The following is a 15,786-nucleotide window of genomic DNA, read 5'->3' on the forward strand; positions in this document are numbered from 1 at the left end:
GCAGTACCCACACTTAACCCACAGAGGGCGCTGTCCCACCGCCATTCTTGCACGCCAGAAGATTTTTAACAAGTCAATTTATATCACTATGTGCATACATAAAACGTTTGTAAGCATGAATTATCCACATCGATTAGAGAGGAATTAAAGTCCACCGTGAGGAAGTGACCGCATGAAAAAAATTGACTAATCAAAAATATGAATTTGATCGTCATTTAGAGCTAAAAATTAAAATTGGACCTTTTTCAGATTATTTTTGCAAATCTGATTTTTTTTTTTTAGTCCTTTAGACGCCACATTTGTGTTCCTTTCCCCCATAGTTTTGGCAGATTAGGATTCACATTATTTACTATTGTTATGGAAGGTTTGCACAGTTCCACAGATGCCATCAGCCGAGTGATTAATTTCGCTCACATTGTATATGAGCTGGATTATGTTGGCATCAGTTCACGGTTTTAATGTTGCAAAAACAAATGTTGTTTTTATAATTGTTGGTTTTCACTGTTCCGGTTGTTTGTTTTTTTTTGTATTTTGAGATCAATAACGTGGCTATTATTCGTAAATCGTTACAAATACATCATGTAATATATCATGCAGCTGAAAAACAATCACATCGGAATGAGCCTACTTGAGTGCCAGTTGGATTTTATATAGTGTGTTTTTGTTTTACAGGTTTAACTTTAAACAGGCCTTCAGACGGCTTTGTCCCCTAGAAAATAAAAATCATTATCAGTGTCTCTGAGTCTGGGTGTAATGTAAGTTTGATGGGCTGATTGTCCGACCGCGCTCGTTCCAAACCTTCCTTTTGGCTCTAACAGCCTCTTGTTCATTTGCTGCCTAATTGGACTAGATGAGACCAATAAGAGGCGAGCGCGCAGCCCGCAGCCAGAGCGCACGGAGTAGGGAGGTCTCTCTCTCTCTGTCTGTCTGTCTCTCTCCCTCTCTCCCTCTCTTCTCCCCCCTCGTCGCCTCTCCTTTAATCCCATTTGCCATTGTACATGCCCAATCGCCTATACTTTCCGCGTTTAACTTGGATGACTTTTTTATTCCATCATTAGCCTAGCATCAGAAGCTCCAGCGAACACGCTTCGCGTTTTCAGGAGGGACCCCCGGAATGAGACATCTCCGTGTTCGTATCCTGCACGTTTTACCTCCACGAGTACTTTACTTTGGTCTTTTTCTAGTCTGAAAGGACGCGTCGGGGGTGTCAGATCGACACGCCGGACTGGATCGCCAGGACACCGTCAGTGTGTAAGTCAAGCTTGTGTTTGTTTCGTCTCTCCGAACTCTTCTGGTGGTCCTCCGAGCTCAGACCACAGCCGCAGCAATGCCCGAGACAACCCAAGAGACGTGCTCCTCGGCCAAAGACTCCCCTTTCTTCATTAAAAACCTGCTGAACTGTGACAGCAAACCGCCCAAACCCAAACCCGCGCTGACCGTCACCAAGGCGGCCTTGGATGGAGGGTTTTCCCTGTCCCAGGTCGGGGACTTCAGCTTCCCACGCTTTGACCTGCCCGCACATCGATTCAGCCTACCGGCTCACTACCTGGAGCGCACCTCGGCGTGGTGGTACCCGTACGCGCTCAGCTCCTCGCACATTCAGAGAACCGAAGGTAAGACTGACCCTCGAAACAGGTTCCATTTCAATCATCCAGTTAAAGAATCAAATCAGCAGGCGTCACATCTACCCGAGGCCCGATATTACCATAGCAACAAGTTATGACACTTCTTCTTGGGCTAATTTGAGAGGAATGGATATAGTTACATCGAGGAAGTCTTATTTGTTATAAAAGATGATAAATTAGAGGGGACGCGTCAGGGGTTCGCAGTGCGCCTTCGACACGCACACGCACGTCTCTCCTCCCGGGCCACTGACATCATCCTCACCTCAGTTTCAATTATGAATCCGTTTAAAAGATTCATGCGTGAGCGATGCCTCCATCCTGTAATTTAAAGGAGAAAAGATGGCTTAAACGGGCGGGAAGATTAAAATAGACCCAGCTTGCATATTTAGAAATCTTTTTTTGTAATTTTGTGATTTTGTAATAAATAGACGGAAATCTCTGACTCATTTTCTTGTGCCCACATTCCAGTTATTGAGAAACCAGGAGCCACAGATTCACCCCCGACCTCAGGCACTGACCGAGACTCGCCGGACCTGGTTCTCAAGTCTGAGCCGGAAGCGAAAGAGGACGACGAGGACGACGAGCAGAACAACAAGAGCGGCGACGAGATCATCCTGGAGGAGAGCGACGCGGAGGAGGCCAAAAAGGAGGAGCTGGACGAGTGGAAAAAGAGAGACGACGACAAGAAGCCGTGCCGCAAGAAGAAGACGCGCACGGTTTTCTCTCGCAGCCAGGTGTTCCAGCTGGAGTCCACCTTCGACATGAAGCGCTACCTGAGCAGCTCGGAGCGGGCCGGCCTGGCCGCGTCCCTGCACCTGACGGAGACCCAGGTGAAGATCTGGTTCCAGAACAGGAGGAACAAGTGGAAGAGACAGTTGGCTGCCGAGCTGGAGGCCGCCAACCTGAGCCACGCCGCCGCGCAAAGGATAGTCCGTGTGCCCATCCTCTACCACGAGAACTCGGCCCCGGAGAGCGGGGGCGCCGCCGCCAGCGTGCCGGCCAGCCAGCCGCTGCTCACCTTCCCGCACCCGGGGGTCTACTACTCCCACCCGATCGTTACATCTGTGCCGCTGCTCAGACCGGTCTGAAGTGTCTTTAAAAAAAAAAAATCAGAATCAAAACACACAAAAAATGAAAAAAGACAATATTTTTTATACAAGTGACTGAATGAAGAAAAGACTATAAATACAAGAAACACATACAAAGACTTATTTTGGCAAAATCTGAAACCTTACAAACCACCGCTATCTATTATTATTATTATTTGTATTATTATTATTATTGGGTTTATTCCTCAGGAGAGCACCACATTTGGACTCTCTTTGGTGTTTTCCCATACATCGATTTATTTAAACAGATCTAAGAAGTTAATAAAATTGTCATCTGGCGATGACGGTTCCGGGCGTTTTAATCACTATTCCTACATTTCCACTCCTGATTATGTGCAATATCCCGGCTGTGTGCTGGGAATGATCGGACCCAGTTTAAATGGACCTCACACAATTGTGGACGGATCCCGCCGATGTTCGGTTGCAGGTTTTGTTTATTTGTTTTGGATTTAACGGAGGACAATCAAGACGCTCGTAGATGTAAAATATCCAGCTTTATGTTTGGTTTCAGTGGGTAGAACTCTCCACGGCACCGGTGAACAGGCTGACTCTGCTTTGTGTTTTTTGAACTAAATGGCAAAAAAAAAAAAAAATGTAAAAAATGTATATATTTAATGGGATGGGGGCGGGGGCACCCGCTGCAGCGTCTCTTTTGTACAGTCAAACTATCGTTTTGATATTGATATTGTATTGCTGAACCATGTTGTGAAATAAATTAAGAGTATTCCTAACATTTTGGTAGGTTTTAACCTTCCTAACGTCGGGTTAAAGTGGGAAACATCAGCAAAAAGGAATTTTAGTAAATCTTCAATCAGCGAAAAAATAAAAGAATGAATGTATCCTTTTTTAAGGTTGTGTTTGAGACGCACAGCCACGCGCACTCTCAGCTGGACAGCTGAGGATCCGTCACCATCTTAGTGTGGGACGATCCTAAAAGCTTCATTTACATAAAAGCGTCTCGCTCAGTTAGACACGTAATTGCCACCATCTTGCTAAAATGATCAGTAATGTGTTCAGGGATGCTCTTTACTTCTACTTGCGTGGTCTGCGCGTGCAAGTGTGCGTGTGCTGGAGAGAGTAAAGAGGACGGATCTATGGATCTATAGCAACCGAACCTGTCCATGTAGCAGTCAAAGTGTTTTTATTATTACAATTATTACAAGTATTATTACCATTATTATATATTATTACCAGTGTTACTTTTATTATTAATATTATTATTATTATTATTGGTAGTAATTGTAGTATATTCGTGAGTTACTTTTAATCTCCTTTTTGCCAGTTTGAAAAAAGGATCAACTGATATATTTAATATTAGAGAGCTGACTTAGTGCTTATGTTAAATAATATAACATGATATATATATATAAGGGGAGAAGGCTTATAGTTTCTACCAAACTGGTAATTTCTCATTTCGTATTTCTACGATTTTGAAGTGTAAATTATTATTATCATCATCACCATTATTATATTATTGTTATTATTATTATCATTATTATTATTATTATTATTATTATTATTATTATTATTGTTCTTATTATTATTAGTATTACCATTAATAATAATAATATAATAATTATTATTATATCAATAATAACAATAATAATAATGCTGATAATCATTATAAAGGGTGGGTGAATAAATAAGAATAGATGAGATTATGATTACAAAATTGATCATCCAAAGGTCATTCTGCTCTTCATCATAAATTCGCAGCTATCGGAAATTAATAATCTAACAATCCTCCACATGATGACCTCATCAAGAGACAAAGGGTTCATTCAAATATGATCAGAATATTGACGCGTACCTACCACCACGAACCCATTACTGCAAATTAATAGATTGGTAGCATTATTCCCCTGGCATGTATCGATCCGGGAACGTCTGCATCGTGCTGCGTCAAGAGCAGCGCGCAGCAGCACATGACCTCGATTTGCGCGCATAAATTGAAAAAATTACCACTCGATAATTTCCATTTGTGCGACATCTTTATGTAAAAGAGAAAGAGGAGCGGGGCCAGAATCAGATAGAGTAAATTTGCGAGGGTGGGGGGGTGACCGGGCACTGCGCTCAGTGTGCTGCGGAGCAAAGAGCTGAGCAGCTGAGTGGGTCATTGGAACGCTCACCGCGGGATTTCTGCTATATTTGCAATTGCAAAGTGGTCGGACTGCGTGTATTCCTCATATGTTTGGAGGTTTCAAAGTTTCAGAGGATTAAAGTGCCCCAGTAAAGATCCAATAAATGATTGTTGACGAATTTTGACCATAAAATGCGCTTCAGTGCATGTGCGTGGGGAAAACAAACACATGCTAATGTTGTAACCTATTTCATGATACAAGTTGGCCAAACCTGGCTCGTGACAAGGCTCCGTTCACGCGTGTAAAACAAACAAACAAACAAACAAACAACAACAAAACCCTCGCATCCAACAGCCAACGAACACCAGAAGGGTTCCGAACCCATCACTTCCGCCGAGTGACGCGTGTTTGCGCAACTCTTCTGACGCCTCTCGGGAAGCACATCAGCTCTCAAACATCCCATTTGCCTCGCTGATTGAACGCGAACATCAGATTTTCATCAAAGTTCTATTAAGTGAAACATAGGTTGCGGGGCACCGTCTGATTGGAACAGTTTAAATTTTAATTGTGTTTTTAATTTGACATATAGTTGCTGTGAAGAATGACAGTGGAACGCCGAGGGGCGGTCGATTTTCTTAATTTCTCCCCGAGGAATTGATGAGTCTATCAGGGCAGTAGATTGGAAAGCCATTAAAACTCAATGGTTGGGTTGTTAATTGGAACTTGATGGATAGGAGCCTGTGGATAGGCTGTGCTGATCCAATCTCCCTGACTTGGTGTTTTCCAATAAATTACCCAGTTCATTTCCACACTCAGATTACATAAATTGTACACCTCCAGGGCTGGGCCCACTCTGCGTTTACATCTCTCTCTCCCCCTCTCTGCCACCCTAAAAAAAGCAGCCCTCACTTTCTTGAATGAAAATCGAAACATAATCAACGTTTATACTTAGAAAATTTATCGATATCATTTTCTCTGGTAATTTCCTTATTCTAGAGCCGGACACGCCATATATCATAATACAGGCTTGTAAAGGCTCTTTGTTTAATATTTATCGAAGCTTGATTCCCAGATCAAAGCTCCTCATAACTTCATCTGTCTTTCTCAGACCTTTTCTCTCCTGCTAAAGATCGTGTTCCGTTATTGCGGTAGGGCGGCCAGACGCCACCTATCAACGTGATAGAGCAGGAACTTCAGGCCGCTGCTGGCTGCTCGGGCCTCCCCACAGGAAGGAGAAAGACGCGGCCGAGGATGGACCTGACGATGCTAATGAGGAGCTGGACCACTGCGGGCCGGGACCAGGCCCGAGCTCTGCGTCGGGTGTCCAGCACACAGTCCACGATGGACTAATCTCACTTCACAGAAGCGGACGGGGAAGTGATGAAGGAGGCCGCATTAGCAAAGGTCTTTGTCCGAGAAGAGCGGCGTATAAAACCGAGCCATTTAACTGTCACCGTGGATTTCACGCCTTATGTGTAACCGCCATAAATCCCGCATCCGCCCACGCCTGCCCTCATATATTTACCCCTTCAGAAAAGCCTCCGCTGCGCACAGCTTTGGCCGCGCTCGTTAAGCAGCTGCCGCCGGGATACGTGCGCGGATCCGCGGGCGCTTCCGTGCCGTGATGAAGATGACGGGAGGTGCTGCTCATGATCATCTGCATCAGCAGAGCGTCGGTGCGGTAAGAAGGCGCGGGATCAAAGATGCGTGGCTGGGGGCTCCCTTAAGATCAAGAGGGCCAAGGCGCGCACCCCACGCGCACACGAGCTTATTAGAAGGAGCTCTTTCACGCTGCATACGCAATCTGCTGCCACCGAATCAATCAGTTTGTCGATCAATTAGCTCCACGCGTGGTCGTGACGAGGCAGATCAGCTCATAATGATCGAGTTCATTGGGGATCGCTGATAAAGGACGAGTTTAGGAAACCAGCGGAAATAAAGGGACGCCCTTCACGGGTGACCAGGCTGAAGAGCCTCTAATTAACTTTAGAGTAAATATGGTTAAAATATGGAAAATGATCTCCTTGAATCTTGTGGAAGATTTGCTTTTTTCCATTTTATTTTTTATGTCCATGTTTAAAACCAGGTTTTGAGCTAAAGCTCATAAATAGTTGGAGTTATGCTGGTTTAGAATTACGCCAAATAAAGACAGCTGCAGCTGTCTGGTTCTAACTCTCCTCATCTCCTTTCCAAAGCCCCTGACAGAAGTTTAAACTTTCCGGGGTTCTGCAGGAGGCAGCCATTGGCCCAGGAGGAGCTTACCTACATGCAAATGAGCAGCGCAGCGCCGCTGCCTCTGATCCAGAGTGGAAGGAGGAGGACCAGGATTACACTCATCCTCACCGAGCTGTAGAAAAACACCTTCAACTCCTTCAATGTGAAAACTCGACAATTAAGCAGGCTGGGGGGGAAATGCGAGAAACAAAAGGCGTTTTTTGAAAATCATTTTTACGCACCAAACTAAAAACGGAGTTCACGTCGTCAGATTCAGTCAAGATTTCTCTACTGTTATGAAGCGAGAATGAGCAGCGCAGGAGACAGCGGGAGCAAGTGCTCTTCGGGCCCGATTTCCAGCTTCACCATCCAGTCTATTTTAGGGACTCCGTCCGATGCGCCGCGCTCCGGGACTAAAGAGCTCTCCAAGGTGCCGCCGCCTCCGCCGCGGAGGCGCTCCCTGTCGGTGTCCTCGGAGGAGGAGTGCAGCGGCGGGGAGGATTCAGCAGACTGCTTCTGCTCCGACACGGGTCACAACGAGCGATGCACGCAGCACCAAGCCCATAATTTCTCATGCTTAGGTGAGCAATATTGCCGTAATATTTGTAACCTTATTCTTGAAATGATGACGAAGCGCTGGCATTGTTGGAAATATTAAATGAAATGATCATTGTCTTTTTACATTATTTCTTTAGTCCTGATGCATCTTTGATTTTAATACGCGTGCAATTATCTGAATTTCGGGTCATATAAGCTTGGTTTTGATACATGCACATGCAGCCCATCCATATCCACTTGTTTGTCATGTGCGGAGTGCAGCATCAGCAGCAGGTTAAGGTGGAATAATTAGCCTTTTCCCTCTCATTTCACATTTAATAGAGGCTGCTAATTGATGAAACATGTTCCTACTCTGGGCGTTAAACAGCAGCGTTTTATGAACAGACGCCACTCGCGCTGAGTTGTTGGTTTAAAAAGTCAGAGGTCACGCTACCAACTCTTAAAATAAGTTTATCCAACGGTATTTTCCCACTCGTTAGTGGATAAAAAATAATTACAATTGTGGCATTCAACACGTTTTATTGCTCGTGTTTAGGTCCCGATAAAGGACTCCTGCCTGGGAGCGACGGTCTGGCGCGGCGGCCGCACCTGACACAGCCCCTGCTGCAGGATTACAAGGAGGACCGGGAGAGACCGTGCCATCAGATGTCACCTCTGTCCGACGAGAGGCAGGCAGACGGCGCGGACAAGCAGAGCAGCTCGGCCAAGAAGAAGACGCGCACGGTTTTCTCTCGGAGTCAGGTGTACCAGCTGGAGTCCACCTTCGACATGAAGCGCTACCTGAGCAGCTCGGAGCGGGCCTGCTTAGCCTCCAGCCTCCAGCTGACGGAGACTCAAGTCAAGACGTGGTTTCAAAACAGGAGGAACAAATGGAAACGGCAGCTTTCGGCTGAACTGGAGGCGGCCAACATGGCACACGCCTCCGCACAGACATTAGTGGGGATGCCGCTGGTTTTCAGAGATAACTCGTTACTGCGCGTCCCCGTCCCCCGCTCCATCGCCTTCCCGACGCCCCTTTATTACCCGGGGAGCAACCTGCCAGCGTTACCTTTATATAACCTGTACAACAAGATTGATTACTGATGGACTCTGTACATTCACCGGCGTAAAAAGAAAATTACGCAACATGCTCATAAGTGTTTCCACCTAGCCGCTGTATATTAACTGTATCACTTTATTCGTTCGACAAACTCATATTATGCAGCAACGGAACGTCTCACAAAAATGGAACCAACTTTGCCTAAATGTATTAAAATACACCATGTGTATAATTCACTTTAATAATTTTGTTATTTTCTGAACTGATGGAATATGACGCATCCATATCACATAAGAAATAGTTTTTCTTTAATTTGACTACAGGTTTGCCAAATAGATCGCAAACATCCGTCACTCATCAGTCGTTTTAAAATGCAAGTAAAATATAGACTAATTGTTCCGTTTGAGGGGAGGGTGGTTGTTTTTATTGTAATCTGAACCTTGTCATTCAATAAATTTTCTATTTCAGTGAATTTGGGCTTCTTTGGTTTTATTGGCTAAATTTAAAGCTCGCCACGGAGCCTGTCTAACTTGTTAAATCATTTGCTTCATGACTCATGCTTCATTGATCATGAGTCTAAAGGTCATGATTTGAGCAGAAAGAGTGTTTTATTTCTGTTGCAACAGGCCCAACTCTCACCCAAAGGGTTGAACTAAATTATGGTTACATAGCAGACATGCTTGATGCATGATAACCACCATCCTCTGGTGCATTTAGGTGCAGCACGTGGAGTTTCTGCTGGAGAAATAAATCTTTACATCGTCCAAAATATTAAACTTTGAGTAGTTTATGAATTACGTCATGGAAATGGCAAAACATAGTATAACTATAAAAAAGAATGAGGCAGACAGAATAAAAATGCACAATATCATCCACTGATCTCTTCTCTAGTAGATTTTATAACTATTCAATGGTTATTACGAGATGATTGTGCCCCAATCAGAACTCAGAATAAACATTAAAGAGAAGCTAAAGAATGCTTAAAAGGCTCTGAGCCATTGATCAATCAGTGCCATGTTACTGGCTTCACCACATCTTAAGGAAGCGGATCAGAGTCAGCAAAAAGTCCCAACACGTTAAAAAAAAGGCCACAGTCTCAAAGATGTCTTTTCAAATGATAATTCAGTACATGGAAACACACACACACACACACACACACACACACACACACACACACACACACACACACACACACACACACACACACACACACACGCGGAGTTGATGTGGAGCAATAAAACTTCATTGTGCCGGTTTTTCTTGGGTGTCACATCATGTAGAAGAGGCCCACCTCCACAGAACCACCCACCCTACACCCTTCTACCCATCACGCCAATCTCTTGCCGTGTGCTAATGGCCACATTACCTCACAGGACCATGACTAGCCAGGCTCTGCTGCCCCACAGATTATGCCTGACCCAATTTCTGCAACAGCCGCTGCCCTGTGATTCTGGCAAAATGGATAGCGTTAGACAACAGCGGTGATTTATGGGTAACATCAGAACCAGAGGAGAGGTGAGGTGCAGAAGGATGAATCTGTGGCAGACGCGGAGAGAAGGGAAATAGAGAGAAGGATGGGGGCGCGTAACACTTATGAAAAGGAGCGATAGCTTTGGATGAATGAAGCTGTTTATTAGTTTCCAAGCGGTCATTATGTCATCGGGGGTGACGGCGATCTGTAGCTCTTTTGGATGGATGTTTACACCTGAGTGACTTGTAGGAAATCTGCATGACCTGTCACCTGAGCACGTTTGATTTACACGACATGGGGGGAGAGAGCTGACTGGAGACACAGTGAGGAGGAGAAGAGTCGGGGGTAAAGGAGAGGGGTTTGATGTACCTATGGATCACGCAGTGTCAGGCCTGACTTACACATTTTAATAGCCAGGCAATGAAAATGATTTGAAGTGGTTTAAACTGCAAAGCGACAGCGACGGGCAGGGTGATGAAGATTTGTTGAGATGATGTGTTGTGCCTTAGGATTCATCAAACCTGCCCAGTAAGGTGAAAAGCAAGTGTAATTCAGGCCGCGGTGTAATTTATGATGGGAATAATGGAAACTGCGGGCTGCGGGAGATGGGGAGCACTGAGCAAAGTCTGAGGGGAGTTTTAGAGCATATTTACAGGATCATAATGAATTGTAGTAAAAGCTAACCGGATGTTTCCTCTTTTATGTCTCCTGATAAAGCGACGCAGATCAAAACCCACTTAATGGAAATTCTATTAAATTTAAACAGGCTGCAAAAACGTTTAAGTTTTATTTATAATGTTCTATGCCCCCATGGTCAAAACGGTATTCTTCATATTTATGCTCATTTGATTTGAAGATGTCCGTAGAGCGACAGGGTTGGAAGTGTAACACCAGCAGGCACAGACGCGGCTCGGCCTCAAGACCAGAGTTTTAAAAGCGATCGCGATGCATTAAGACAGACGACTCTCAAGACCTGTTTGCTGCCTAAATGAATTTGAGGGGAGCGTAACAAGGTTTCTGCAGCAGGCCCTGTCATCCGCCGGCTTTAACCAGTTTCTGTGTTTATGGGTTAATGGTTAAAAAGGAGGGCTCGGACCAGAAGCGATTTTTGGGGGGATTCTGTTTTATGTCAACTGGAAAATGAAGGAGCTGAAGGGAAATTGTGTTTGTCCCCCCAGCATTCTGCCCATGCTCCCGACAGCAGAGGTTCGAGTAAAATCTGTAATATAACGCTCATCATGGTGGAAATTCATGTGTGCGTCCGAACACACAAAATAGCAGAGATATAAGCAACTCTTTAAAAGAGGCCTTAAATGTTATTTGTTAAAATATTTCTAAAATATTCAAAAATCAGTCAGTTCTAACATATTTCAGGGTTGTTTTTATGCCAAAGTAGCTCTATTATTTAAACTAATACTTCTTTTCCATTCCTCCTTAAACTCCTCAAGACCAATATTTAGCTCAAATCTGTATCATTCGGCTTTAATGGATAAATACATAATGCGTCTTTGTTAAATCACCAACCATTTCGCCAACCACGTGTGCTGAAGCACCATTTGCCGGCCAACGTACATCAAACTATTATGGGCCATGTTATGTGTGGAGAACTGGGCTATTTTTCCAGAGGTAAGTCCATTAGCATTACCTTTGACACAATAATGGATGCCAGTTACAATTCTCCGCTCTCCATTTTGTATTTGTGAGGACAATAGGGGGGATTATCTTGAAGGCCTTATGCTGCACGCTCAAGAGTGAGACCACACTGTGAGGAGAGAGCTCTGCAACAGTTGTTATCACATCCCCCCCTCCCCTCCAACCCTCCCCTCTGCTCCAAGACCCTCTCAGAGAGAGGCTGGGAAGATAAAGCATGTCATTATTCTATTAAAGACCTACAATTTTTGTAATGGGACTTGCAGCGGTCGGCAGAAGTGCAGGCAGCTTCTTCAATATCCTGGACATTATTTGCTCGTTTAGTTAAATGATGTTTCTAATTCCCTCATAATTACTGGTAATGAGGCTGCCTCCCTCGTTTTGATGCGGCCACATCTTAATACAGCATGGCATTCTTTTTTAGGGATAATTGCCTCTCATGAGGCCGGGGAGCGAGGCTGGGGTTTGTTGTGCGCTGCACACGTGGCAAATTGGCTTGTTTCCTGCCATCTTGTCTTCCTGCAAATTGGTAAATTAAGTTTCTCGGCTGGAGAATTAGAACCGTTAAGTTTGCTTTCTCGGCTCGCTAAAATTGTGATGTTCTATGACGTAAAAATGACTGAACATTCTGTGCTTTCTTTTATTTATTTACCGGACTGTTTATTTACAGTGCAGGCAGATGTGACGGGAGGTGAATGCTAAGCTAAAAAAAAAAGATTTTAGGCTTTTTAGAGCCTTTAATAATAAGTTGCTCAAAATGAATCCCTGTTGTGCCTGTGGATTAAGATTACTCTGAAAATAATTTACTGCTTCAGAAATCAATTATTTTTCTTAATGTGAGGGATGATTAGATTTTTTTTCCCAATCCTAGAAGACCTGTCTGTCTTGTCTTTCTGAAATGATCCGTCCACCAAACCGCAGCCGTCGTGGGGTCGGCTGAGCGGTTTTTATTTCTAAGTGCTGATGTGTCGCAGACAGTTTGGCTCTACAAGGCACTGTTATACGGCGATTAAGTAGAGGGAAGGAGTGCTCCCGCAGGGCGGCCTCGTGCATTTAGCCTGACCGCAGAGAGGTCTAGCGCTTACACCCTGGTGCTGACGTGACCTTCAGACCAGGACCTCGGCCGCTCGGGTAGATACTGGAACGGTTTGGAGGAGGGTTGCAGAAAAGGGAACAGGAAGAAGCCATTTCCTGATGTCAAGAAACATCACAAATGGGGAAAAATGGCAAATTTTGTCTTTAAATCTCAATTATTTTACATTAAATTGAGTGCTGCTAAATATTTTCTCTCCGTTAAAAACATCAGCAACTACACATTAGCAGCAAGTCTATTGTCTGTCTCTGCTGATCCCGCAGTGACCCTCTTGTCTTTCATGGCTCAGGGATCTGTTTGTTATGAGATTTGATATTGGGTTCCTCTTAATATGGAAACTCGGGATCTCTTTGTAAAGACCAAGTGGTCTCTTTCAGCTGCAGGGGTTTGGTGTGTGTGGAGATGATCTGTCACTCCAGCCTGAGACTGACTGCTGACCACATAGCCTGCAGCACAGCAGCAGGGAACACAATAAAAGCTGCACACTATCACCTGACAGCTAATTAGGGATCACCTCCCTGGGAGGGACTATATTTTCTTTAAAGGAATGAATGAAAGAGAGCAAGAGGTTGCTGGGATCTGTGTGATGTGTCAGTCAACGCCACATCCACCTGCAAACTCTTAAAAGACCTGCTGGGATTTTTGCTGATCAACAGTAATTTTTAAAGAAATATTGCTCCCGCACTCACTAATTAAAAGCACTAATGTGTTTACAATGACTTTGTTCTCGGAGGAAATGAATCAAAACATAACACATCTAAATTCATAGACACTAATCAACCTAAATTGTGCATACAGACGCGTTGAATGGTCCGTATGTGCATATATAATTATTCAGTGTGGTGTGGTGCTTTATAGATGCCTGGGATTACCTTGAAAATGCATTTATAACCATTAGCTGAGTCTTACGTTTCCTGCGTGGGGTGCATCCTCTCTACCGGTGTCTACATAGCTCTGCAGCAGAGTTTATTGGAGGGGCAGAAAGGAGGAGGAGGAGGATGAAGAAGCAGCACTGGAGCCTGGGTGTCCCACTGTCAATGCATCACGGCAGGCAGGGTGTAACATGAGCCCCCCCTCTGGCCACGGTGTGCCCTGCCACAGCGCACTCCCTCTTGGCGCCCTTTGCACCCCAAGATCCTTTTAAAGGGATTTGGTCAGCGAGAAAACAAGCTCTTCAAAAGAATCGTCGTCACATTAGAAAGTAATTAGCCGAGCCTGAGGCCTGAGGATTCCCTGACCCGACCGATTCTACACCCCTGAACAATCCGTCTTGGCGCTAGGCGGCTGGCGAGGCACGCTCTCGGTGTAGCGGTGTGGAGACATCGGGAAGGGGGGGCGATTCCCATGGTCCTACAGGTGAACAAAGCATACAGAGGTCATCGGGAAAGGTTACCGAGTAATCCATCTGAGTCTGCAGATAAAATGGATATCTCTACAGGTTACTGATGAAACAGCATAAACTGGGCCTGAGCCACTCCGCAAAATGTTTTACCAAAACAATCATGTACCCTCGTGCAAAAATTCCAAAGTATGTTGTTAAGAACAGAGCATAGAGTCACATTTTTACATACAGATGAAACCATTCCAGCGCATGGCCACCTGTTCCTCGGAGCCTGCAGGGTCTGCTGGCAACAACCTTTCCTCTCAGTATTAGACTAACTAATCTCACTGGGAGACGGAGGTGTGGAGAGGCAGAAGCCCAGAAACAACCCGCTGCAGGGTAGGACTTGACACCGCCGGTGTCTCCCAGTGTCTCTGATGGGTTAAGAGCGAGTGTTGCCTTCAGCATTAGGACACAGTGGGAGGTAGAATGAAAGAGAAAAATGATAAAAGAGAAAATCTAAGCGAATATTTAAAAAGAGTTAAGTTAAGGATTCACGACTGTTTGCAGTCTTGGCAATTACCAAAGGGTTTGAAAATGGATTAAAAACCTGTAATGATTCAGAATGTTATTCATAATGACACCATAAAGTTCTTTTTATCCATTGAATTTTCTCTTAGGTAAAAAATGCCACTTCAAATATATCGCTACTGACGTGGCAAGAGAGGCGAGAGGCGAGAGGACAACATACACGTGTTAACCCAGCAGGAACCAGAAAAAAGGTGCTGAGCAATTGGCCAATTAGAACACGGTCCATCATGTTGAACTTATTTGCAAAGGCAAGGCTTAACCCTGGGGGGTTCAAAGGTCGGGATCAAAGGGTGTCCCTCGTGGGACCATGGAGATCCTCCAAGAAACGCTGATCCTAAGCTTTTGTAAAGGAATCTTCTAATTACAATAAATCTCCACTGCAAGGTAAAGACAGGAGCGCTCAGTACAGTGGCTACATGATATCTTTGGCCAGAGGCCCTGCAGGTAGTCTATAGATGTCTGGAAATAAGACTGATGGGAGATAGCGGTTGCCATTAGGATTGTGGCCTCTCATTTGCCCAGGTCAAAACCTCAGAGACAGATCACACCTCTGAGACCCTGTCTGACCACCACCTCACAGGCTTTATTAGCCTTTGGTGTGTAACTGGGTCTTTGACCTTGTCCACAGATTAGGATCAGTATCGGTATTAGTTCTGGCTTCAGTCTGCTTCTCCTCTCTCTCTTCTTTTTCGATTCTTTTTCCCAAAGATGCTTCACAGTTTAGTCCACTGCTTCAAATGGATGTTTTAATTATCTGTTGTGTTGTGATTGTTGATTTTTGTCCTTGCTAAGAGAAAAGCATAAATAGATGCTGTAATTACACCAGGAACCACCAACATTTCGATAGAACATATTGACTCAGGATTATCAGGTGACCTAAACTACAACGTTTGTCTTGACGCTAGTTAATGAAGAGACCATTGAGTGAATCTACAGCCAGTCCACTTTCACAGTGCTCATGAGAAGACAACACGGTGGCTATATGGAGATCAATGGCTGTGTCCCCCCCCCCCCCCCCTCCCGACATATTGAAT

At 44.7% G+C, this 15,786-nt stretch overlaps 2 protein-coding genes across 2 annotated transcripts; both read left to right on the forward strand.

Annotated features, from left to right (window-relative positions):
- The first annotated feature begins 893 nt into the window (after positions 1-893).
- Positions 894-3,465, forward strand: hmx3a (H6 family homeobox 3a). The gene is made up of 2 exons (XM_003963947.2): positions 894-1,613; positions 2,094-3,465. The coding sequence occupies exons 1-2, from the start codon at positions 1,328-1,330 to the stop codon at positions 2,711-2,713; spliced, it is 906 nt and encodes a 301-aa protein (XP_003963996.1). The 5' UTR covers positions 894-1,327; the 3' UTR covers positions 2,714-3,465.
- Positions 3,466-6,460: 2,995 nt separating this feature from the next.
- Positions 6,461-9,098, forward strand: hmx2 (H6 family homeobox 2). The gene is made up of 2 exons (XM_003978816.2): positions 6,461-7,610; positions 8,123-9,098. The coding sequence occupies exons 1-2, from the start codon at positions 7,337-7,339 to the stop codon at positions 8,668-8,670; spliced, it is 822 nt and encodes a 273-aa protein (XP_003978865.1). The 5' UTR covers positions 6,461-7,336; the 3' UTR covers positions 8,671-9,098.
- Positions 9,099-15,786: the final 6,688 nt, after the last annotated feature.

The sequence above is a fragment of the Takifugu rubripes genome, chromosome 4, assembly GCF_901000725.2.
Source record: "Takifugu rubripes chromosome 4, fTakRub1.2, whole genome shotgun sequence".
Classification (NCBI taxonomy): Eukaryota; Metazoa; Chordata; class Actinopteri; order Tetraodontiformes; family Tetraodontidae; genus Takifugu; species Takifugu rubripes.